General features: G+C 50.4%; 2 protein-coding genes across 13 annotated transcripts in view; one reads left to right on the top strand and one right to left on the bottom strand.

Annotated features, from left to right (window-relative positions):
- Elp4 (elongator acetyltransferase complex subunit 4) overlaps positions 1 to 20,605 on the top strand; it is a 193,394-nt gene extending 172,789 nt beyond the window's left edge. For 3 of the 6 annotated variants that reach the window (XR_015451323.1, XM_087211206.1, XM_087211207.1), the window contains one exon: positions 15,722 to 16,073. Coding sequence is in view for 3 of the 6 variants with exons in the window: in XM_087211206.1 (XP_087067332.1) it covers positions 15,722 to 15,853 (132 nt within the window). In the remaining 3 variants the exon portion in view is untranslated. Of the gene's footprint in view, positions 1 to 15,721; positions 16,074 to 18,170 lie in introns of those variants that run through there. The other 3 variants (XR_015451326.1, XR_015451325.1, XM_087211214.1) reach the window with 3 other exon arrangements.
- Positions 20,559 to 25,815, bottom strand: part of Pax6 (paired box 6) — a 22,640-nt gene continuing 17,383 nt past the window's right edge. For all 7 annotated transcript variants that reach the window (XM_087211200.1, XM_087211202.1, XM_004851606.4 and 4 more), the window contains 6 exons: positions 25,147 to 25,305; positions 24,695 to 24,777; positions 24,432 to 24,582; positions 24,219 to 24,334; positions 22,363 to 22,513; positions 20,559 to 21,575 (listed from right to left, as the gene is read on the bottom strand). In XM_087211200.1, the coding sequence (XP_087067326.1) occupies positions 21,490 to 21,575; positions 22,363 to 22,513; positions 24,219 to 24,334; positions 24,432 to 24,582; positions 24,695 to 24,777; positions 25,147 to 25,305 (746 nt within the window). In that variant the 3' untranslated portion in view covers positions 20,559 to 21,489. The remainder of the gene's footprint in view (positions 21,576 to 22,362; positions 22,514 to 24,218; positions 24,335 to 24,431; positions 24,583 to 24,694; positions 24,778 to 25,146; positions 25,306 to 25,815) is intronic.

Below are 25,815 nucleotides of genomic sequence, written 5' to 3'. Positions count from 1 at the left end.
GAGCAGACTCGCAGACGCGGAACAGGAGCTGCAGGCGGTGGCCACACTGCAGCCTGAGGAGGAACCCTCTGCCCCTGCCCTGGCCGCAGTTTATCTAGATGAGCTGTCCTTCCTTCAGAAGGCTGCAGGAGTAGGACCAGTGAGTGTTTCCTTACCTCAAAGGAATCTACATTTCTTTTTAAAGAACTTGAAATTAAGTTATACTGAGACTTTAAAAAATGTAAATGGTTCAAATTTTTTTAAATAACCATTAGACTCCAAAAACACTTATTAAACTCCAGACTCCTTACAGTAAGACTCTTTTCACCTCCCCTGTTGAAGTCAGAGATAATCTCAGCGTTGTTCTTTGCATCTCAGTAGACAAATCCATCTTGTTCCTGTAGGTTTACAGTCATTTCCAAATACAGTTAGCTATGCTTATTTAGAGCCTGAGTATCATCTGTATAACTACTTTTAAATAATTAGAGAGGATTACTTGCTCAAGTAAGAGATTAAAAATGTGTAAATTTGCTATCCAGTTTAAAGATTCTAATTTTGTTATGTTTTGAGTTACATTTTTTAAACTATTACTTGGCTGTAGAAATATTTAAGTGTGCTTACAGTGGAATTTTTTTAAGAATAGTAATTTTTTTGGAAGTGCAATGTAAAGAAAGATAAACCGGAAACCAACTTTACACTTTGAACATAATATACAAAAAAAGTATTAAATACAGGAATCAGCAGTTCTGTTCTCCTATAGCTACCCATACATTGTTGTTAAATAAAACAAAAAGTACTTTAACGACACCAACAAACGATGAGTAAGCTCAGATATAAAGTGCTTTCTGCTTAAGATCTGGAGTCTTTAAATGCAGCTCAGCATAATGAGCAAAGAGAACGCATATCATTTTAATTAGATGACCACTTTAAAAGTAACGCGCCCTTGTTAAAATACACAAGTGATGAAAAACACACAACTGTGAAGGCTGGCCATTGAAAATATGCATGCTTCCAATATCCAAATATAAGCCCGTTCCTGTCGCTTCATTTGTTGCAAATATTTAGGATAGAGGAGTTCACTGTGCTTTTAAAAAGATACACAATCCAGAAAGAAAATGAGATGTTAGCTTTTTCCCCCTCTAATCCTTCTCCATCCCTTCAAAATTACTGTTGACTAACAAGTTGTGTCTCTTTTCTCTGAGGCAGTGGGTGCAAGACATCTACTTGAGACAAGAGAGGAACATTTATCCTGCGGGCCTCTCGTACTTACTCAAGCAGAAAGACTCTGCATGGGGAGAAGGTTCTTTACAGCATTCCACATTTTTAATGAGCTTCCTTGCAAAGGGTATGGGCTCTCCCTTTTTTCAGCTAAAGCTTCTACTGAAAGAGGGATTTGTTCTCATTAAGAAGGGAATGTTAAGGGATGATAGTTTAAGGTGTTCGCATACTGCTATTTAATCACCTTTTTACCAAAGATTAAACTTTACAGCTAACACTGCAGCCAACATGAGTGCTTTCCTAAGCAGAAGTTTGCGTTCAGAAGGCTACCTATTTTTTTTTTTTAAATCTAACATGTTCTGCGTCTGGCTTGTTTTCATGCTGTATGACATCTAAAGAAACAGGCTCTCAATGCCACTTTCTAAAGTCTTTTGTGTAGGTGTGCACAGGTAGCCCATGGGGCTCCATCCGCGAAAAATTTTTAAAATGGAAAAATTGCATGATTGTTTTCCTAAATAGTGGCCATCCTTTACATTGAAAATCTGTAGTTCTCTTTGATAAGCAGGCTTCAGAGTCAGGCAGGAAGTCTCTGTTTTTCTCTAAAGTGGTGCGTGTTTTCCTGTCTCTTTTTGAGAATGGACGCTTATTTTTTGTGTTCAGTGCAGCGCAAACAAGGAGGCTGCAGTGGGTGTCCGGTCGTGTCGTACTTTAGGTAAAACCCGAGCATCTTGGTGTGCGATACAATATTGCGATAATGTCTATTTTATACCTAGGTGGACAAACACAATTAAAGGCTGGTTACTTATTGTCCCAACCCCGTTTGAAATAGTCTCAGAGTACATCGTTTGTGCCAAACTAGCTGTGTGTGCTTGAAGACAACCTTTGAGAGTCTCTGCCGACCAGTATAATCTAATGATTTCACTTACACCTCCCTTATTTAACACTGTCATGGAAAGTAAGGAACAGGCCATTCATAATTTACATGTCATTTGCTGCTTCATATTGTGTGAAATTTAATTACACAGCTTAAATCGTAGCCAGTGCTCATTTGTCTCAGGGAGCACTCACAATAAGGCATTGATGTGAGCCCAGCATTCACCCGGAGTCCGCCTTTTATCAAATCACCTTCTGCTGCGGCCATCGAGGCTGCACAGTTGTTCTTTTCACTCCTTTGTAAGGAAAATGAGAGAATTTGACCCCCATTTTCATTTAAAAATCCAGGGCATCATATAAAAGATGCTGCTTGAAAAGATTTTATTCAGTGCTTTGCCACAATGGAATATACAGATAAATTTTCTGAAGGTGATTACGAAGCCCGGCCGGGTCCTCCCAGAGCTGTAATAGTTTTGTAGAACTTCCATTGAATCTGGAGAAAAATGAAATACTAAAAGTCCCCCACAGGTGTCGGTTTGATTATTTTTTCAACAAACACTTCTGGTCGAGGGGAACCCCTGATCCACAGCTACAAATTACTAATCACGTGTATTATTCAGCGTTTAAGTCCATTTCTGAAACTTTTCCTTTAAATCAAAAGGGCCGCTCCTGGGTAATTGCGGGCTGCCCGGCCCCTGATGGGGAGACTCCCAACCCTCCTACCCTAATCCCCGGCGGTTCGCACCCACCCCACCCCACAGCCCACACTAAGGCTGAACTAAGAGGATGAAGAGGATAATTATTAGATTCAGGAACAGTTTCCCAGCAAAATCTGTTTTTTATTCACCACCATAAAAAACTGTTTATGGTTTTGGAAATACTCTGCTATAGTAATGGGTCTGAAGCTGTTAGGAGAAGTGACCTTATTTTAAAATTTAGCAGTTAAAAAGGGTTTTTTTAACAAAAAAATTGCATACAGTACGACCAAAAGCACACAGCCCTCGGTGCAGGCTTCGCCTCTGACGCCTGCGACATGGTGGGGAATGTTGGTGACATTCCGAGATGACAGCAGCTCCTGTCCTCGGCGGCCTCCAGAGCCCCACGTCATCTGACCCAGTGGACACCTCTTCTAAGCTAAACCGAGTCTTTTCAATATTGGGATACACTTGATTCAGTTTTTCCTATCAGATAAATAGCGAAACCACCAAATCTTAAACTAGATACAGTATGGGTACCCACTGACCTCACGATTGTCCTAAGTCGCCATCTTTGTCAAAGAAATGAGTAGTATTTGTAAAAAAAAAAATTAAAATTACAACCAGAGGATTTAGGAGTTCCTAGCATGTAAGTAAATAGAATTTAACAATAGACGCTCTGGACAATTAAGGCCCATTGCCCCTTTTCTGAGAATACTATGTAATTACTAAATATTTTAAACTACAAATTACTTTGTATACCTTTTTAAACATTAGTGACACCTGATAAATTGGCACCATGTGAAAACTCCTCTTAGCTTGATGCAGGCATTTATCGAGAAACAACGTCGATTTTTTATTATTGACCACAGTCATTAATATCTGAAATAATTCTCTCTTCATATTCAAGAGACTTTAGTCTTAATAAGAGACTTCTCTCTCTAAAAAAAAACAAGTTCTCTTCTTTGTTCCCTTAACGCATTGGAAATAAATATGAAAAGCACATTCAGTGTAGTTTAGTAATCTGTGATTGTTGATTTCTTATGTATGCTCTACCTATAAGTTTTAACCTAGGGAAAAAAATCATTACAGAATCAAAACTGCATACATCAATATAATAAATTTCAAATACAAATTAAGTCTAGCTCTTAAACATATGAGTAGCTTTGCTACAATTGCATTATTTTTTCCATAATAAACTAAGAAATATTTTTTAAACCATCTGAATAAAAAAAATCATGAAAGCATAATAGCAATAAATAGATTTTTCATAAAACAAGAGTATACACACAGCTGATCTGTATTGAGGTTCTAAGTATATCTACCTGAGAGTTTGCTTTTCCATGCAGTGTCTTTATCAATGTCAGGCGTACATGCATATAGCTTCAGGGCTTAGGCAGGAGTGTGGATATTCCTGAGTCCTTTAAACAGGCATAAGTTTAGACATTCTTTTGACTGTTTACAAGTAAGGGTGTGTTCCCATATTTATTTTTTCCATGGCTGTTAAGATAGTTTTTGGCTCATGATTTTAAAATGTAATCAATGATCTTTTTATGTGAAATATTAATATTTAGTTACAGAGAAATCAGTTGTAAGATAGACTGTTAAAATACACAAGCCAGATGTGATTTACATAAAAGTAAATATGTGATGATAAATTGGAGATGCTTGTTAAAATTTTTCATTTAGAAACAGACGGATAGGTATTTGTAATATACTCTGCAATTTATAGGTATCTGATCAGGTGTTGATATACTTGCTGAAACGGAGTCAGAGCAAACAACTAAATCCTTTTAGGACATGAAACATCATAATTAAAAACAAAAGTACCGATACTTGATATATATTTAAAGGAAAACTCCACTTTTTTCATCATTTGTCAAATTGCAGAACTTCTCGATATTGCATTTTAGAAATAATCTGGTGGTAGTTTTTTCCTACAAATCATTTTTTCTTCCCTTTGAATATCTTGAGAAATTTTTATATGTATTTATAATATTAATGGAGCTGAATAAAATGTACAGAGTTATATTTTATTTAATTTAGCTCTTGAAAGCCTAGAGAATAATCCTGTGTAACACTGACAAGATGACTCCCTTGCTCCTTCGTGCTGGGTGCAATTTCACAAATCCCTGGAGGAGCTCCCGGCAGACCAGCAGGCCGGGAGGAGGGGACAGCAAGGCTGGGTCCCTGGACCCCCGTGGCCCCTTCCCCAGAGAGGACCTGGGGGATCGAGCCCATTCAGGATCTCCAGTCCTTCTGCTTCATCCTGGGGCTCTTTCAGAGCTCCGTGTAAACAGATTTAGCTCAATGGTAAAGTTAAGTAGTGGGGGGAAAAATCCTCCCCATGTAAAAGCAAATGAGTTTTTAAAGAAAAGAAAATAATCTCTATGAGAAATTACTTCTAAATTATCCATGTGGAAATCAAGCCTAGCTCTTGTTAACATTTCTATACAAATGCGATTTGATTAAGTGAAACAAACCAAAAAAAAAAAGAAACCCTAAAAGTAGGCGTAGTCATTTGTTTGTATACTCACGAGTACTTGCTCTCCTCTGCACTTTTCATCAGTACTTTTTTCTTGCTTTATTTGCTCCATTTCCTGTAACTTCCTCCCCATTGTGCATGGAGAGGCCTTCTACCCAAGACACGCAGTCCGGCTCACTGTATGTGTGCCTCCCTGGCACCCTGTCCGTCCGCTCTGGCCCCGCTCCGCTGGGTCTTGGCTGGCCCAGTCTGCACCGAGCGCCCTTTGAAACTGGTGACGCTGGGAGGGAAGAGATGTGCCGGGGACCTCATGGGACCAGGAGCTTGTGAGTCTGTCCCAAGTTTGCAGTGGAAGTGGGGCGGGGGTTTCCGGGTTAGCGGCTTTCCGAAATCAAAGGGAGCTGGGAAGTTTTCATTGCAGAGGGCCCTGATGCCACAGGCTTTTCTTTCCTAAATTTCACTAAGACATTAGCAATTAACTGAAGTACAGGCATAAAAGATGATGAGATATTCACGACAACACTGTCGCTTTATGTATTTACACACACACCTATGGGTAGATAGATAGATGCAGAATACACAGTATCACCTATCAAAAACTGCACTTAATATCACCTCGGTATTAAAGTTAGAGCAAGGGAAATGCATTGCACTTGGCAGAATATACTTTTATCTGTTCATGAAGAGTGAGGAAAATCTTCGTCGTAAATGATACTTTTGCTCATTATGAAAAGTTTTTATCCAGTCAATGTAGACAAAGCCACATTTCATTTTGTCAAACCAGAAGCATACCGTCTAACTGCCTTTGATAAAAAAATAGTACTGTCACCCTCATTGTACACCAAACTGGTGAAAGAACTTAGGAATGGTTTGGTGGAGATCAAACATAAAAATATTTTTATGTTATTCTCTTTGGATTCATATTCATACCAGGTAGACTTTGTCAAATACCTATAGAGAAGAAGAACTTGTTCATGCATGCAGAACAAAATAAAATAAGATTAAAAGTGCCAGGAAATCAGCCTGCTTGAAAAACCATTAAAATGTGCCTCTCCCCCAGCTTTACAAAAGTGTTAATTGTCGTGCCTCAGTCATGTAAATATGTTTCAGTATGGAGGACCCTCCCTGGCGTGGGGGTGGGGAGGCTGGTCAGCGGCACAGTGCCGGACCTGCCTTGGACAGTGCCTGCTCCTTCTCAGCACCCAGAAATGCTTCGAGGAAGCTCCGGGCTGCCTAGCAATGGCACTTTCTACTTCTGGCAAGCTTGAAAAAGTAAATACAACTATTGAACATAAGGCAGCTCCTAATAAAGAACAACAATCCCCCCTTGTAAACACCTACACTTGGCCCCATTAAAAATTCTTTCTTCATACCCAGGAACTAGCAGGCCCTTCAGGGCGGGGCCTCAGAGCAAGAAAAGAGGAGCTGGAAGACGTGGCCTCTCTGCCATCCTCGGGCCCGTCTCCAGGCTCCATAGGCAGTGCTCCCCGCACAGGGCAGGGCGGTGCAGCCAGAAGGAACCCAGGCCTGTTCCCTCGAGCGCGTGCCGTGTGTGAGCTATGACGGCCACGTTCCCCGAAGGGTGCTTCTTCACAAGCTGCTGATTGGGAGAGTCCTTTACCGCACTGACCTTGACATAGAACCCTACATGGTCGGGTACATTACCGATTTTGGAATGCCCCAGTGGCGGCCTGAGAGCTCATGTGTTCTGTGAGCCTTGTACCATCACGCCTCGGCCAGCCCCTCCGCGGACAGCCCCTCCGTGGACAGCCCCTCCGTGGACAGCTGGTTGACGACACTTCTCAGAGCGTCTGGGATTTAGGGATCACCTCGCTGTGTGTACACATTTATCTGCTGACAGCTGACCGAGGAGGAGGCTGCAGCTAAGGCTGCAGTTGAGCGTTGGGAGCAACATGAGTTTGAACAAGGCAGTGCACACAGGCGGAGGTTGTTAGCGTTTGCTACCTCCATGGCAGTTCCCGTAGCTTATGATTTCAGAGAACAAGGAAAGGGGACCAAAAGGAGGTCTCATGTTGTCATACTCCGAATTAATTTCTCAACCAGTTTTCTGCAAGCTCAACATTTATAAAAACACTGTGTGTCCCTAAGCCATCTTAGTGTTCTTAAGGCCAGAGGGTAGGACCCAGGATACTTCCCCTAGCTCAGGCAGGAAAGGCCTTCCCGGTGAAGCTGGCTTGGAGTCTGGTCACGGTAACAGTCTGTCCCAAGAAGTCCCCAGCTCTCGGAGTCCAGATTCTGCCCCTCTAGAGTCCCGGCTGGGCCAGGCAGCATTGCAACATTGGGGCCCTGCTGCTGCGCCAGGCTGATGGCCACAATCTTGTGGGGAGCCCCAGGCGCCTCCTTCAGGCCATGGTACAGAATGAGAGGCTCCGGGGAGCGTGGAGGCCAGGGGCAGCTCCTCCAGCCCAGGCAGCAGCCCTTTGTCCCAAGCAGAGGCTGCGGGTGGCGGAGTCACCCCTCAGGGTTTTCACAGTCCATGTTGAGGCAACAGTTCCAGCTGCATTGTTCCAGCTGTTGCCTAAATGATTGTTTCCCGGTCCTGCTCGTGTTGGAACAGTAATGGGAAGAAAATGGACCACAGAACAAAGGGACAACCGAAAGAAACTTACCTCCTTTAGTGTGCACAGAAACAAACCCCTTTGGAAGCACAGCCCTCCGCCCGGGAGCCGGGCATTCTCTGCGGATGTGTGGGCTAAGGAAGGCATGCTGCACTCACGTCTTAAATGTCTCCAAGCTCAGGACGCCGAGCCTGGTGGAGTTCTTGTGACTAGGACGCTGTCAGGGTTCCAGCCCACCTGGGGAAGGATGGAGCTCCCAGCATCTGGAGGGTCTCCTTGCAGGATGTCGCTCGGGCCTCACCTGGAGTCCCCCTGCCTCCACACAGGGCACTGAGAGTCGCCACTTGCACAGGAGGAGGCTGGGGGGACGCTGTGGCGCCCTGGTCTCCACAGGCAGAAGAAAGGATGTTGAGCAGCCGTGTTCTCCACCTTTGGGGGAATTCTATCTTTACTAGAGTGTGCTCGTTTGCACCAACTACTGTTTTCCATTATTGAAAGTGCCCGTGTAAGGGTAGCTGAGTGGCGGAGCCCTTGTTGGGCACGCCTGGGGCCTGGGTTCGATCCCTGGCACAGAAAGGGAGGGTGGGGAGTGGGTGTCTGTGCCTGATTGTTTGGAGCTGGGCAGCAGGGCCCAGTACTCAAGGAGGTGAGCTTCTGACATCCTTACTGCCTCTCGCCCTTAAAAACTATACCCAAGCCAGTCGGCACAGTGACAAACTCCACAAGAGTGACACCTGCTCTCCGGGCCACACTTCGAGCCACTTTGCTTGTTGGCTGCCCTAAAGGCTTATTTCGGACTCAGGGCTTTGCCCTCTCATTCCCACGGCCTGGGCCTCCTTCCTGCAGGTCGTACGAGTCCCTTACCAGTGCCTTCTCACATGCAGCTCTTGGCCTAAGCCACGCTGCAGAAAGGCCTTCCTGGCCCGACCTGGGTGGCCACCAGACCGTCTGCCTCACCACAGTTAATTCTTGAAAGCAGCTTCGCCATCCAGATGGTCTGTCCTCTTCACAAGTCTCTCCTGGGTGTCGCCAGCTCTGCTCGAGCCATGTAAATCTCGCTGTCATGTCCCGTCTGCTCGGTGGTTCCATGGAAGTGGGGCCCGCTGTCTCAGAGTGGAGGTGGTGGACCGGCCTGCCAGGGTTTGGTATGTGGAACTCGCTGGCGTGGCAGTGTCTTCCTGCTCCTTTGGTTCCCACCCAGCTGCGTGGAAAGGGCAGGTCGGACCACGGTGCCTTCCTCCTGGCTGGCCCTGAGCTTTGTGCAGTGTGGCCATCCACGAAGCACGGTCCACAGCCCCTGCTCTGGGAGAAGCTTCCCTGCTCGGCCTCCTCGGCCCGCACTGCCTGGCCCGAGATCGAGATCGCTGCTGGAGGACGTGCTGAGGCTGAGGAGGGCACCCCGCTTCTGTGCAGGCTGCTGCCCCTCTGGCCACCCCGCTTCCTCTCACTGCCGAGGGCCCTGGTCTGTTTCCTTCCCGTCCATTCTGCATGTGACAGTCGCAGCCCGGGAGCTCGTCCCAGTGTTGCTCAAGGATTCATCACAGGAAGCGATGCTGCCCACTTTTGCAGACTGGAGATCGCTCAGTGAGACTGGGGCTGAGGGAGCGACTGGAGGGCTGGGGACACTGCCACCCGCTGGAGACTGCACCACTGGGGTGCGCCCAGCCGCCGGGCAGCTGCACCCCGGCCCTGAGGTGGTCCCTGAGGTGGTCCCTGAGGTGGTCCCTGAGCCTGGGCCACAGGACTGCGCCACCCGAGACATGGAGGCTGCCCTGGCTGCTCCTCCTCCTGGGCACTTTGCAATGCCAGCCCCACCCCCTCAGGCGTCTCTAGCGTGGCCAGGGGCACAGCCAGGGCAAAGGCTGCTGTGGGGCAGGAGCAGGAACTGCAGGTGCCTCAGACCTGCGGCCCCTGCACCCGAGCCCTTCGGCGGCCTGGGTTGTGAGCTGAGGGCGGAGGTGCCAGGGGAGCCTGGGCCTCCTCGGGTGACCCCGCCCGATTCTTGCATTATTGCAGACGGCGTGTCCTCTGTACGGATGAGGTAAAGGGAGGCTGTCATTACAGACCCAGAACGGCCATGGTGTCAGTGCTGTAGCGCTTCCTGGTCTCCCACGGAAGGCCCAGCTGGGTGGACCGTGACTTTCCTAGTAGCCAGGATGGGTCCTAGACTCGTTCTCTGGTTTTGCTCTGCCCTCTGCTTCGAGTCCTGTGTGGCTGCTGCTGCACCACCCCTCACACCCACATCTCAGCATGTGGGACAAGCAAATTTAGGTTTGTCCCTGATACTTGCAGAGCCGCAAGGAAGAATGCAAAATAAGCACCACAAAATTATGCCCGGCTGTTCAAGTTGTGAAGCCAAGAAGCCACTCACTGGGTGTTAATTCCTTCCTCACAAATACACCTTCACACCCAGTTTAAATGTAGGAGAGCTTCGGGCTTCGCAGCCAGAATGGGGAGCTTCGAGGCCCTGAGCACCCAGAGTGCATTCAGTGAGGAAGGGTACGGAATGGGACACGGTGCCACAGCCTGTGATGCAGCACCAAGGGAAGCCGAGGCCGAAAGATGACAAATACAAGTCCCTCCTGTGCCATTTAGCAAGATCTTGTCTTCATATAAAAAATTAGCCAGGGATTTAGCTCAGCAGCACCATGCCTGCCTCGAAAGTACAAGGTCTTGAGTTCAATCCCCAGTACTGAAAAAAAAAATTAAAAGAGCTCAGTGGTAGCCCCTGGGTTCAGTCCCCAGTACTACCTAAAAAGAAAAAGACTGAGACGCCATGGGAGTTCTTTTAGCCCTGCAGTTCCTCAGCCCACAGGGAGAGCTGACCAAGGAAGAGGTGGGTCAGGGCATGGGAAGGGCCCCTTGCCCAGGTCTAGAGGCCATGCTATGGGAAGGGACCGTGGCTGGAGCCCACTCAGTACACCAAGAGGAAGGACCGAGCATGGTCACCCAGTGCAGGGCATGGCCAGGGAGCTGGGGTCTGGCTTTGTCCTGGGAGGCAGCACCTTTCTGCTGCATGGATCCTTTGATACTCTGCACAGGAGAGCAGACCCTGGGATACGCAGCCATCTGTGTAGAGACGCAGCCTTTTCCGAAATAGCACTTGTGTTTAGACAGGAGCGTTCCCGCAGCCAGCTGTCGGAGGGGTGAGGCCGATTCCGAGGCGGCTGTGTCAGTTATAATTGTGCACCTGAGCAGCTTCCGAGGGCAGCCCTCGTGCAGTGTTCCCACTCTGACGTGCTGCCTCGTTTTCAGATCCACCCGGAAGAAATGCACAGTTTGTTTAATTCAAAGGGTATGGCAGGATTGTGACATTTGGCAGGACCGTTCTCACCCAAAACGCGGAGAGCGAGCTGGACGTTACACCCCCAAAGCTCAGACCTAGACCTGACGGTGTTTTCCAGAAATATTCTTCTCCTCCTGGATGTATGCTTGCAAGGCAAAGGGAAGGGAGCAGAACTTTGGTCCTGGCCTCGTTTCCACTGGCATGAGAACAGCGCATAGTTCCCCAGAACTGGGCAGAAGCCTCTCCCTCCCACAGCCCGAAGCTTTCCCCAGATGTAGAATACTTACCTCGTGGCCCTCTAGTAATCAGGAAGCGACATGAGCGCAGCAAGGAAAGGGCACAGCAGCTGCAGCAGCCGCCGCCTTGGTGCTCAGAGGTCCTGTGGAGCCCAGTGGCGCCTGCAGTGGGTCCCCACTTCCCTGCTGACGAGCCCCAGGTGGAAACGGGGCTGCCCCGGGAAGGGAACGACTCTCCGGGCAGGGCAGGAGAGGCGCGGGTGCGCTGTTTCCTCACCCTGCGCGGCTTCTGGGGACACTGAGGTTCAGGTCCTCTGTCAGAACCCAGAATGGAGCCCCACAGCCTGCGCAGGCCACACTGGGCAGCACTGAGGCGACCACCTCGCTGCGGTCCCTCCCGGACTGCAACACGGTCTGTGACACTGTTGCCTCCCAACAGCCAATGCCATGGATTTGCTAAACATTGACTACACACCCACTCCCGTGCAGGCAGTGAGGCCCAGGCCTGGTGCACTGTGGGCATCCCGAGCCTGCCTGGGCACAGGGCTGAGTCCCCAGCGCCCCCGACCACTGGAGCAGGGCAGAGAGGCGCTGGGACTCGGACAGGACAGGGCTGAGCGACTGTTCATCCCTCCTGTCTCCTTATTTATATAAAGTGTGGGGGAGAGAATAAACTCCAGGGAGCAGCTTCATCTCGATGTTTCCTTATTGGTTATTCCGTCAGCAGTCCAGATGAGCGCAAGGTAGATCTTAACAATAAGATGGACCTGAGTCACCTTCGTGCTCCAGCCATGCCCAGACACTAGAGGCAGAGCCAGGTGCCCTGGCCGGGCCTTCTCCCCCTTCTCCTGCCACCTCCTAAGTGGGTGGGAGGTGCAGCCCATCTCCTTCCGTCTCCTTGCCCCCCCCCCCCCGGGAGCGGGCGTGGACACCAGCACAGGGCTCTGTTGCCGGCACTCAGGATTGCTGTCCTTGCTCCTTAGAGCCAAGACTCCGCCCGGTGCTGACACACAGGCTCATCCCTGGCTCCTCTTCCCCGCTGTTGTCAGCAGCACCTTCGGGTCCTTCCAGGGCAGGAAGAGGCACAGACGCACGAGTGGAGTGCTCAGTGCGTCACGCGGCACCACAGCCTGCACGCGGTCCTGCCAGAGGCCGCGCCAGGCATCATCGGCCTCACACAGCGGCTCGGCCAAGAGACCTCACGAGAGTGGAGGATAGGGAGGTGTCACCTGTCACTGCGCCCGCCTCTGCCTGTGGGAGGTCAGAAAGTGTTTCCAGGCTGAAGACAAATGTGTCCGTCCCTTCCGATAAGGGTTAAAGTGCAGTGTCATTTGCTGTCAGAAACCAGCTGTGCCTGGGGCGTGGGTGCGGCTGAATGTGCAGACTGAGCTTTACTGGGGTGCACCCAGGTGTCTTCTGGCTTCGTGGCTTTGCGCCCGTCTGAGGTCCCGGGTCTGGCAGCCAGGAGCAGAGAGAACTGGGCAGGCACTGCGGCAGGAAACACAGCTCTGTGTCTGTGGGCGCTGTCTTGTTGCCCACTCAGAAGGAGCCAAGGGGAGAGGCAGGCGGGGGCCACTTCCGCCAGGTCCTGGGCTGCTGGTGCCAGAGGTGACCTCCTGTCCCTCCTCATGGGCGGGGAGGAATCCCCGGGTCACCAGCCTTGAGCAGGAATCTTAGGAGCTGCCCACCTTTCCCACACTCGGAATCCGTCATTTTGGACAAGGAAACAAGGCGGCAGCCAGTGATGAGCATCTCCTGCCCAATCCACACAGATGCCGGGAAAAGAAACTGGGTAGAGGGGAGAGAAGCACTCAGCTCAGGAGATGTCTTCGCCTTGGGCCCTTACGTTGGGCTGAGGGTGTGAAACGTGAAAGAGGAACGCTCGATTTGGTGGAAAGCTGGAAAATAGCATCCCACATGGAGCCCAGGCAATTTTACTGTAGTCTGATTTTTAGTTAAGCCCTCACTCGGTGCAGCCTGGCTGTCTTCAGCCGCCGACCCCCGAAGCCCCGAGTTGTGGTCCAAAGGAGGTCACGGTGCCCGTTCCTCAGATGACAGATCTGGGGCACAGCAGATCTGAATACTCACGTCCCTGTCCCCGAGCGGCAGGAGCCTCAGAGGGAGGTGCTGACACACCTGGCCGGCCGCACGCGCAGGGCGCAGCGCATGTTCCGGGCTCCGGGCTCCAGAACCAGCGCAGAGGCAGCCCCAGGCCAGCGTGGGTGCCGGACTCCCGGGCCAGCGCGGAGGTCTGCGGCTGGGGGGCGGGGGGCAGCGCCGTCCTTGCAGCCTCGAGCCACTCACCCAGCTACCCCGTGGCTCCGCTGTCGTTGGGAATCAACGGCCAGCGCCTTCCGCGCTAGGCCCCTCCGCCCGGGCGACGGTTCTGTGGTGGGCGCTTCTCCGCCCCCTTCCATTGCGAGCCTGCTGCAGCTCCGCCCTTGCCGTGCGCTACCCGAGTGTCCACTCTGCGGGTGGCCTTGTGCTGGTGCCATGGTGGTCGTAAGAACTCGGGGTGTGACTCGCACTTCCCCGAGGGCCCATGCACCTGACGTCGCGTGGCCGGAAATGCGCGTCCGCGCGCACCCCTGCGGTAACCGGTCACCTACCGGCCAGGCGCGTCCTGGGTGCTTTCTCCGTGCTCATCGGTGGCAAGGAGAGGAGAGGAGGACCCGGACACCGGCTGAAAGCTCCCTCCCCTCCGCGGCCTCGCCTTGAGAGCCCCGCGTCATCCCCTAGCGCCTTTCCGCCTGACATCCTTTCCGGGACAAACTAGGCCATAAAGAAAGGGAGTTATTTAAAACAAAGACACTTTTCGCACTCAGGAAGTGGACGTGTAGGTGCTTCGTGAACGACAGGCTGGGCGCTGGGAGCACGGGAGGGGAGCTGCGGGCCGGGCGGCGCGGTAATGTCAGCTCCCCCTGACCCACCTGGCTGAGTGCGACTCTGTGATGTCTCTTTCCTCCTAAATATGTGAGCCTGAAAAGATAAGCCTAGGCAAACTGAAGTCACGGAAGATCTTCATAAATCATTTTAAATGCATTAAAACATTTTGATCATTTGCACACAGCTTGTGTTTACATGACAATAAATAAGCCTTTCATCGGAAAAGACACTGGCTGGAACATATGTTTGTGGACCACAATATTTTGACACACACACAAAAATAAATGGCTCTAGCCTTTTTCTATGTTTTTCCTTGCTTTTGCATGATGAAGGGAGTTTCCGGGGGAAGGGTCTCGGCTGGAGTGTCCCTGGGGCAGGGTCGCTGTGGAGAGCCAAGCTGGGGCCCTGAGCAGCGATTCACACCCCTCATGTCTGCAGGGTGGGGGCTGTGGGGGACCCCAAAACCTGTGCACGCCGAAGGCTGTCCCCACACACATCCGCCACAGCCAAGCACGTCTACACCCCCTGCTGCCTGGTAAAGGCTGTGTGAAGGACCAGGGCAGGGCCTGCACACTCGGTGCACACATGGCTCTTTTCCAGATAAGTTCAGCCCATGGTTGGCTGAATCCACAGATGTGAAATCCACCGATACAGGAAGCCAGCCGTGTCTTCCTTTAAATTTGGATTTTTATGAAATCAGTTGTGTTGTGAGCTAGGAGTCCTGATAGTTAAAGGAACCTGGCGTTGTTTGCGACCACAAAGTTCTTGTGAAATACAACCAAGTCACACTCATTACAGCACCTTCCATAACTACAGTCAGCAGTGGGTCTGCATCCTCAGCTGGGGTGTGCGGGAGAGCAGCTGGGTGGGTCCACAGCCAGCGCCAGGCACAGAGGCAGAGAGACCTGCGGATGCTGCAGCCACCGACCTGACCGTGCGGAGTGTGCTGGCGCCCTGTGATTGCTGTCACTTTCTCATCGCGTTTGCGTTGCTATTAAAATTTTAAGTGCCTAGAAAAAGTATAGCCTTGAGATAGAATCGCCACGTCAACTTACAAACAAAGAGAAACAAGCATTTGTGGGGATCCATAATTCCCAAAGCATTTTGGAGCCCTGGCAACACAAAATAGGGCCGCAGGTAGGGGTGGAGGCTGCTATTATTTGTGTGCTTTTTTCAGTCTGTATCTTTATATCTTCTCATCTCTACCTAAATAAGAAAAAATGTCAGCACTCCAGGGTTTGTCCTCTGCAATGTCCCACTAAGATCCTTGATCCCGTTTCTGCCCTGGCTGCAATTTGTAAACATCTCCTCAGACGGGATGTGATCATCTTGGGCTCCAGCCTGAGGAACTGCGGTAGCAGGGATTCGATATGCAGGACTAAATGCTGATCAGCAGAGCATAATGTTGTCTTCTGAAGGATCCTGGCAAGACTAACATGAATTTCTCCCCTTCTTTCTCTCCTTGCCCTGAAACCCCCTCACAGCGCCTGCACTTGCCTCCAGACCTGTCAGACTCTGTGAGCCGCTGGAGCAAACAGGATGTGGCAGGATCCGCCCGGCAGCCGGGCCTGGGCTGCGGCGGGATGGCTGAGGGCGCCAGGCACCTGGACTTCTAGGGGCCCGGCCTCACTCATTAGGGCTGCTAATGGCTTAGGTAAATATTGCTCCTAATGACGCGACCCTGTCATCCTCGGAAACGCGGTGAGGGTCACCAAAGGGGGCCTCGGCCCGGCTCCTCAACCAACTCTCTACCCTTTTATTCTGGAATTTGCTGTGTTTAAAGAAAATAGGTATTTTATTTTTCAATAAATCCAAAACAAGGGTCAAAAGAATCAAGATGCCTAACAGTGGTCATTGTGTGTGTGCTGAGCTACGTCAGGTGTCAGAGTGAAGTGCACGTGCCAATAACACGCAGAACACTGACACGCATGCTGTGTGTGAATGCCTTTTCTCTTTATTTCTGGAAAAGTCACTTGTTACCAAAAATGCTGTTTTTTTAAGAAAATCCTGTTGCTGGTATATAAAATATGTCTGCATTCATGTACAGTTATTAAAATGATGAAGACAAAATAATACTTGGGATTCGGACTCTGTTAACTAGTCTGTCAGAGCGGGTGATAAACAGCCAGCCCTGGAGTGGGAGGGAGCACTGGAAATGAAGGTCCTCTGCTGTCTCGCGGTCCTGGGCAGTCGGAGTCAGCAAGGAAACTGTGTCATCAGACACAATGCAGGACTGAGATTCAAACTGGCAGCTCTGTCACTGCTGGGAGGGCGGGAGAGACAAGCCTGGGGCTTGGAGAGAATCGTAGGGAATGGAGGTCCAAGACGAAGTGGAAAAGTGAAACCAACCCAGATTCCCACTGCATCAACAGGAAGCCTTCGTTAAGTATGAACCTCGGCTGAGTACGGAAATTTCTGAGCATACAAACCTGTCTCTTGGGGTGTATGGTCTGTTGAACCAGTTTTCATATAAAACATGAGGTTTGAAATCATAGTTCCATGTTCTCGAAGATTTTGACAATTAATGGACAAAAAGTGAAAGTGAAAAGGTAACTTGCATATTTCAGTCGAGCATCTCAATTTAAAACATATTTAACATCCTTTGGGAGAAACTGAAATTCCAAAATGCATTTTCAAATGTACTCGAGTATTTTGAAGCAGTTATAACTAGCGTTTTTAAGCAATTTTCTTTTAATATACCACAAATTATACTTTATTTGCTCTTGACAACATTGTAGAAAACAAAGACTAGGTTTTTAAAACTGTCTAACCAGTATGATGAATGTCAGTCACTTAAAAAAAGCCCACTGTAGCATAAACACACGCTGTATACAGCTTTTATTCGGAATTGCAATAATTGAATCGATGACAGCGATTTGCCAGGGTGTCAAATCTCTCCATCACACCCTGTCACTACCAGTTTATTTTTTGTGATGAAAATCAAAAAGACAACTATTTTGTCACCCACTATTTCATTCGTACTAAAAAATCAGGTTTATTCTTTTTTTTTTTTTTTAGAATGTCTGATTTATTTTTTTTCATCTCTTTTAATTCTAAAGACACAAATTCTTCTCCATTTTCTTTTCAAAATAAAGTTCCAGGATTGATCTGTCAGTTAAAATTAAAAGGCTTTTCTATTAAGCAAAAGTGCTTTTAAGATTTAAAGCAACTAGATAACAAATGATGCTCTGCAGGTTCCACAAAGCCTTGGGGCAGCCTGAATAAATTCACATGAAGACTTTACTCAGGTTATTACTTTAATAACCAGCCTTTTCCTTACTGTGTTGTGGATCATTTTATGCAAACACAGAACAGAACAATTACACAGCACTTGACTCTGAGAAGGAAACACGAGGTCACCAGATATGTAAATTGCTTGTCAGGATACTTAATAGGTCATTGATTTACTTCCCCATACCATATCTATAAAATTAACAGCCAATTACTGGTTAATATATGCTGCACAAAGATAAATACTGTAAAAACCTAGTGTGTCTACTTAGACCCTTATTTAAGATATGAAAGAAACTCTTCAAACTCAATAAAGTGCATTTTAAACAATAAAAGGAACCTAGGCTTTCAAAAAGAATCAGCTTTGTTTTTTCTGACTCACTGGACATTCTCCGTGAAAGGAAGGTACTCCTGCTAGAGAGCGTTTACATTTTTGCTTTTCTCTGATAAACACCAACCCTAAAAACATGTTTCCTTTCCTCCTAGAAACATGGTTTGTTCTCCATTACCCTAATAACTCACTCCAAAAACTAATGGTCTTCAAAACTGCTGCCGTATGTATATACACCCTTGTGATATATTATGAAATATGTATCTATGAACAGATTTTTGAGTTACCAGTTTGACTTAAAGATATAAATACTTAAGAACAATCCCAGTGTAATGTGTTGAAATGTCCTCCTATCTTTTAAATGTTTCCAGTAGGTGAACTTTGGGGCCCTGTGTGTTCTTCATTTCTTACGCTAGATCTGCCTTTCTTCAACATGAGGTAAATATTTTGACTACCGCAGTCTGCTCAGGTACTGGGGCTCTGAGCCCTTCTGAATTTCTTTTTAGTAGCCACCAGCCAACATCCACTTTTCTCTTCCTCTCTTCATTTATTCTCTTGCCAACTCCAGGATCTCCAATCACTGGCACTAGACGACATGAAAGTACTTCACCAGGAAGAGACATTCTCCAGTCAGTTCCGGTCTACCTCTTAACTTCAGTGATTGAGACACACGAACACGCACACACAAAGGGGGCCCTGCTGGTTTGTGTCCGCCCGTGACGAATGTCACTGAGGTGCTGAGCTCCTGCCCTTCAAAGTCCCCGTGGCAGCACAGAGAGGAGGCTGCCTCACCAGCTCCACTGTGGATCAAAACAGCAGCCAGTCACTCTCGTGAACGAGGAAAACAGAAAGAGGTATATTCCTGAGAAACGAAGAGCATGTGTTTGACCCCGGTGAAGCAGACACACAGACCAAAAATAGCTCTTTTCGGCTTTTTGTCTTCCTAACCCTAAGACCCAGAGCACGTAGCAGTGGGCAGGATCCAGACACCCTGCCGGTGGCCACTCACACCAGCACCGAGCCCTAAGGCAGCATGGTCCAGATCAGCCTAGGAAGCCATGAGGTGATGCTACACAGGGAGAACTGGGGTGAGAACCGCCTGGAGAAGCCAGGTGTTTGCTTCGTTTGTGTACAAGTTAGGAGACACCGCTTTGGAGGAAAAAATTTCTGGGGAATTCATCCCTCTAAAAAGTGCTTTTTACCTAGAGCGATTCCGCTCTTGTTCTGTTCACCTAGCTTCCCAAAGTCAGTCAAATTTGGAGAAGAACTTTAGGCTGCTAGTCCAGTGTTTTGCTGAGGCCATCGTCCTGGAAACCAGCATCAAAACGTCCCTGCGGGGCTCCCACTGGTAAATCTATAAGTGCACCTATCCGCAAATAAATCAACAAATGTAAGTTATCACATCAGCAGGCAGGAGGCCAACTGCCAGGCACAGCCACCTGAGTGTCACTGTTCCTGCATCCCTGGTGGCTCCTGGGATGGTGCACATTCCGGCGTGTGGCTGCAGGGAGGCGCTGTCCCCTCCCTGCTGTACACACACAGCCTCCGCCCCGCCACGGCCCACCGGGCCCAGCCTTGCGCCCAGTAGGTGCCACCCAGCAGAGCCACGGGACCCTGGCCACAACAAGCCACTTGGAAACTGTCCCTCCTTTCAGGAGAAGCCAGCCACTCCCAAATCTCTGACAGTCCCCTAGGCACCACAGCTGGGACGCAGGGTCTGCAGGGCAGCAGGAGCAGAAAGGCCCGCCCCGGCCAGTGCACCAGCAGGGCATTGCGCCCTTGTGACACACACACGCACACTGCAGGCCACGCACAAGGTGCTGGTGGGAAGAAAGCACTAGCAAGCAGCAGGCCCGAGAGTGGCTCCCAGCACCCTGCCTGACGCACAGAGTGGTAGGTGCCGAGCTAGGTTAGGCTCCAGTCTCCCAATTAATTTCTGCCTTTTTGATCATCTCCCTTTGAGGAGTAAGAAAAAAGAACAAAAGCGGAGTGCAGTCCGGGGGTGGTGCATCCCTTCCCCACAGGCCTCTGCTGTGGGAGCGTCCTGACCGTTTGCAGTTCGCGGGCGACTTCTCTTTGTGGGCTCACATTTTGCAGAGTGGACAGAAACCACAGCCTCGCCCAGGCCTTCCCAAACCAGCAAAGCTTATTTCTCTCCACGCTCGACTCGGCTCGCTCGGCTCGAGCGCTCCCGCTCCGCACGCCGCCACAGTGGCCGAGCTGGGTGGCGAGGCCTCCACCCCCGCCAGCCAGGCGCTCTGCTGTCACCGCGGACGTGTCCCCGACCCCCACCCTACTGGCCACAGCGCGCAGAGCCAGGCTCCAGCAGAAGAACAGCAGGGTGGCGCCCCCCCCCCCGCCCCGGGCTCGGGGCTCGGCCAGGCAGCGGCCCCCCAGAGCGGGCAGCAGCTTCCGGGCATCCTGCTGGAGGAACTCACTTCTCAGTGTGCTGTAAGAGGCCACTGCTGAAACAGGCGGAGAATGGAAATCCGCCCCAGTGTACACCAGGCCCTAACTCGGCAAGCCGACCTCACCAGGGCACTGCGTCTGAGGTGAGGGACCCAGAGGCTAGCTGGGGAAGGGCTGTGGGTGTGGACGGGTGCAAAGCCAACCACTTCCGGGATTCTCTCTGGTTCATGCTATCTGGAAGAACTGTTTCCTTAAACATCGTCAAGATGTGGAGTAGAGTTATGTCGGGAGGGGACCATTGGCCTAGAATGTTAATCCAACACGGAAACAAAATTTGTAACACCACACTATAAGGTTAAAAAGAAAATGGTATAATAAAGGAAATACAAAGGCTTTGGCATGGTTTTTACAATCAACAGTGGTTAATTCTGATATGTAGTTGTGAACAACTTCAAAACACTTAAGTTTAAAACTCTTGCAAGCACTTTTAATTGATTAGGAATGAATTCTAGATGCACAAAATGATTGGACCGTGAACAGTAATACAACTATATCTAAGACAATTAACTTCTGCTGTCCAAAAAAGAAATGTATGATTGCATGGAAATGTGTATAAAACATCTATAGAGTATTCTTGTCAAATATAAATGAAATTAACTTTATTATAGAAATCATTCTGAGGATTTCTAGGGAAGACAAACACTTACATTTCGACATGAAACAAATCGGATTATATCGAAGACACACTCTACCCCTTAGCAATCACCTTTTTTCTTCCTTGAATTTATATCTCACCCTTTTTTTGCACATAAACTTCATCTGTTAACAACCTTTGGAAAACCAACATATTTCTTACATAAATCTGGTGCGTGTCGTTCCAGGTTTAATTGTATGCAAAGGAATGATACAAACGCGGAACATCGGTCCATAAACTAGGAACAGATGAGTAGAAGGACTCAATATATCTGGATAAAACTCTTTAAATTCGTGGCAAATCTTGTTGATCATGGTTTCCTTTTTTCTTTCTTTAAACAACCTCATGACCAACCGAGACCAAACCTCCATCCAGTCCAAGTTGTTCTTTTGTTTTTCATTATAACATACAAATGCCCATTTACAAATAATACACCAACATGAATAAAGGTTTGGATACCAAAATGAAGCTTTGTTCCAACTGAGTGCCTCCGCATCAGAGGTCCTGGTGGGTGAAGTGCTTTAGCGCCGAGCACCTGCATGTCCACAAAAGTCACTGACTGAGTAACACAATTCCCTCTTCTTTTTTTACTGTAATCTTGGCCAATATTGAGACATATCAGGTTCACTTCCAGGAACCTGGACTGGAACGGACACGCCGGGAGAAATGAGGCCTAGAAATGGAAGGAAGGAAGAGCTATGTGGATAACTGTCTTCAAGGGACAAGCACAGAGGATGGATTTATAGGCTTTGGAAAATCTTCAATACTCTATAATGTGGTTTACTGTATTTTTAAAAATATTGCGACTCTTCCAAGCCAGGCTTGGTGATATACACCTGTCATCCCAGCACTTGGGAGGCTGAGGCAGGAGGATCGCCTTGAGTTGGAGGCCAGCCTGGGCTGGATATTGAGTTCAAGATCATTCTGGACTACACAGTGAGACCCTGTCTCAAAAAAATCAAGGTAAAAAACTAAAAGAAGTTAAAATACTGAAGAACCTTTCAAACAGCAGCACCACCAGAAACTAGACAAGCTGTGCTACAGACATAGCTACTGAGGCCCTAGCCCCCAGCCCACAAGGGAAGGAAATGGCTCCCATGTGCATGTGCCTCGCCTGTCCCCGGGAGACCACGCGTGCTGAGACCCGGGTTGCATGGAAAGACCCGCGGGAGCCGGGCACAGACATTCTCCCCACAGCACTGGGCACACAACTTGGGAGCCTCAGGCCTCGCCTTCTACACAACTTCAGGGCCAGATTAAGGAAAAGCCACCTCCCATATGGCGTCAGGTTACCAGCTGGCTTAACTCAGTTTCCCCCTCAGGCAGTTTTGCCCACAGACTAGTGCGGCAGAGTTGCACACACCCGCACAGGCAGCTCTTTCCGGCTCAGCTTTGAGATGGGCTGGCGAAAGTGCTGCAAAGGCCAGCTGTGTGCAGCCCGCAGGTGCCGCGAGGCTCACCTGTAGACGTGGTGCCCGAGGTGCCCATAGGCTGGCTATTCATGTGGGTCTGCATGTGTGGGGGCGTGTAGGTGTCATAACTCCGCCCGTTCACCGATGGGCTGGTGGGCAGCATGCAGGAGTACGAGGAGGTCTGGCTGGGGACAGGGGGCTGCAGAAGAGAGGAGATATGGGTCACCAAGGAGCACGGCCACAGCCAGGCTCAACAGCCCACACATCAGCACCCTAAAGCTGGAGCCCCTCGTGGTGAGCACGCCTGTAACCCCAGCACTCAGGAGGCTGAGGCAGGAGGCTCCCATGAGTTCAAGGCCAGCCTGGGCTACATAATGAGACCCTATCTCAAATAAAAACAAACAAAGCTCTGTGCATTCTGACAACGTCCAGCACAATGGCTGGCGCTGCCCACGCGTGGACAGGACAGGGCTTCTGGCCACTGTCTCCTCTGGCAGCACCCTCAGACCTGTGGCATGAGGACCCCATCACTAGATGTCCCCCTTGTCCCTGCTGATCGGGTCTAAGCCCAGCCCTGAGCCCCAAGCTCTGTGGCAGAGCACAAGAACTTGGGAGATGCAGATCCGTGACGACCACCGGTGACCATGGCAGAGCTGCAGGAAGCAGAAGCTGCCCTGTCCCGAGCTTAGCTCAGGTGGGGTCATCCACAAAGCTGTGCTGCTCCCCAGTCAGTGCTTAGAGGGCAGCGCCCGGGTGGCAGACAGCCCCTCCTCGCAGCTAAGAAACAGGAGGGCAGGTGGACTCCCTCGCGGGCAGCCTCAGGATGAGTCCCTAGAAGCATCGTGTTCGCATCGAGGTAGATGACAGCACCACTTGTCGCTGTGCAGGGGGACCCCGTTCTCAGGGGTGAGCGGCCCAGAGTGTGAAACACTGGGGATGTTGGTCGCCAGGATGGACAGACAGATGGACAGACAGCCCACTCCAGATGCAGAGCTGTCTTCCCCGAACAGGGAAGCCCTCGCTCACGAGTCTGTTTGCTGAGCGCGTGCTTTCTGAGTTATGTAAACCGAGTGATTCTGAAAAGTCCTCGTGTGAAATGCGCTGACCCTACACCCGCCCACGTGTGCACCCAGCACCACCTGTGTGCTCGTTTCTCATTGCTTTCTCAAATATAAGGCACACAATGGACTTGTGACACTGGTCTCATTAAAGCAGGCCATTCAGCGTCTAGTTCAGAGAGGCAGACGGCCTGAGGGCCCTGCCGCAGCTTCAACTCACATCAGGCTGACGCCCTGCACCAGGTGGCTGGACTTCCGGGAAGCTGCAGGGCAGCCACAGGAAGTGACTGCCAGCTGAGCGCACAGTGGTCGCACGGAGCCCGATCCTCAGGGGCAACAAAGTCCCCCGAAGCCGCTTACCTCGCCATTCTAGGCGAATCTGGGGCCCAAGACCTCTGCTTTCCTCTCACTTGGATCTGAAACCCAGCACACATGCTGGGTGGAAACAAACATCTGCACTACCCAGAAGCATTTCCAGTCCGCGCCAGCCGCGCCTCTAACTGTGGCCCCACAGGGAGACCAGGAAAGCCACCACTGTCATGGCCACCATAGACCGAAGGGAGTTTTCTGCTCCACATCCAGAACGCACCCAGCAAGCAGCCTCTGGTTCCCTGCCCGCCCATGCACCTACATTACCCAGCACCAGCCCGGCCCGCACAGGGGCAGAACTGGGAACGGGCAGTCAGCTGCCAACTGAGCAGCAGTGAACTCGCTGCATTCCCAGTGACCATGTCCTGCTCCTCTCTATAGGGCTGGACAGGCCGAGCCGGTCACCATGGAGACACAGACCCGAGGGTGCAGCCCCTGCTGCCTCTTTCTGCGGCCTGGCAGGCAGCGCCCGCTTACCTGCATAGGCAGGCTGTTGGCCATGGTGAAGCTGGGCATGGGTGGCAGCGCGCTGTACGTGTTGGTGAGGGCCGTGTCTGTCCGGCCCAGCATGGAGCCAGACGTGAAGGAGGACACTGCAGAGAGAGAGGCCCAGCCCGGGTGAGCAGCGCGGCCAGGCCAGGCCAGGCCGGGCCAGGGGTCGGGAGCGCGTGCAGGTGTGCGCGCCGTTACCCGGGGTGGTGGGCTGCGGGATGGGCTGGTACACGCTCGTGCTGAAGCTGCTGCTGATGGGGATGTGGCTGGGGGTGTTGCTGGCCTGTCTCCGCTGGTTCCTCAGCTTCTCCTCTCGTCTCCACTTGGCCCTTCTGTTGGAAAACCAGACCTGCGAGGAGAGGATGCAGCTCAGCCCGGCCTGCACCAGTCCAAGAGCCCTGGGCCGCCGTCAAGGCTGCTCCTAGGGGAGCCCAGGGTCCAGGAAGGCGGCGCAGCCATACCTGTATTCTCGCTTCAGGTAGGTCTATCTTGGCTGCTAGTCTTTCCCGGGCGAACACATCTGGATAGTGGGTTCTCTCAAACTCTGCAAGAGGAAGTGGATGCGATGCCGGGTCAGAGGGGCACCCAGGTGCAGCCCAGCCCTGGACCGAGCCCGCCCATCACCCGCCAATGCGCGAGTGACGCAGGCACAAGCAGCGCCAGGGCGTGAGTGACACGCAGTGACCCTCTGTGCCTGGGGCAGCCAGAGCATCACACTTCCTCTCTAAATCGACCTCTGTCTCTGAATGACTGGGACAAGAAAAGAAGAAAGAAAACACACAGACCCTGAAAAGATGCCTGGAGGAAAATTAAAAGACAGAAAAGAGCGAGCTTTTCAGCCCTCTGTGCAGAGCCCTGGCGAAATCTAGCTCTGTCCCTGAGACGGCGTGGGGCTGACGCCCGTGGGCATCACCTTTCTCCAGGGCCTCGATCTGCTCCTGAGTGAAGGAGGTCCTGTTCCGCTGCAGCTTCCGCTTCAGCTGCAGCCGCATCTGCGCCTCGTCCGAGTCCTCCCCGTTGGAGCTGATGGAGTTGGTGTTCTCCCCCGCTCCTTCCTGCTGCTGGCACCCATCTGGACAGAAGGAAGGGCATGCTGAGAGGCCAGGAAGGACCCGCGGGCAGCGGAGGGCCCAGAGATCGGACCCGAGCAGCCCCCTGCCAGGGTCTCGGGCATTCCCTAGGTAACCAGGTGCCCGCCTCCCTCGGGGGAGGCCACCAGCAAGGCGGCTGCCCTCCTCCCCTTCCTGTCTTTACCAAGCCGAGACCACACTGTCCACTGAGCACAAGGGCATCTCTCTGAGTGACAAAACCATCACTGAAGTTTAAGCAGCCTCGACTCCCAAAGGCTTCCCTAGCCCCTTTCCCCCAGAACGTCTCTACCTATGGCTGTGTTGGGAAAATACAAGAGTGACGTGCAGGATTTCAGCTGATCTATAATCAGTAATTCCCATCTAATCAATTAGATGTTGATAGGTTTGTAGAAAATGCTATTAAGAAACCAAACCAAGCTTGTAATCTTTAAAAAAAAATATTTATCTAGTTTTTATTTGAATTCTGCACAGTCAATTTCATTTTAAAGGTT

The sequence above is a fragment of the Heterocephalus glaber genome, unplaced genomic scaffold (assembly GCF_053883595.1).
Source record: "Heterocephalus glaber isolate CG9 unplaced genomic scaffold, H.glaber_assembly_v1.0 deba00001428, whole genome shotgun sequence".
In the NCBI taxonomy this organism is placed as follows: domain Eukaryota; kingdom Metazoa; phylum Chordata; class Mammalia; order Rodentia; family Bathyergidae; genus Heterocephalus; species Heterocephalus glaber.
The sequence above is the reverse complement of the archived record's forward strand: the minus strand, read 5'-3'. Positions and strand labels throughout refer to the sequence as shown.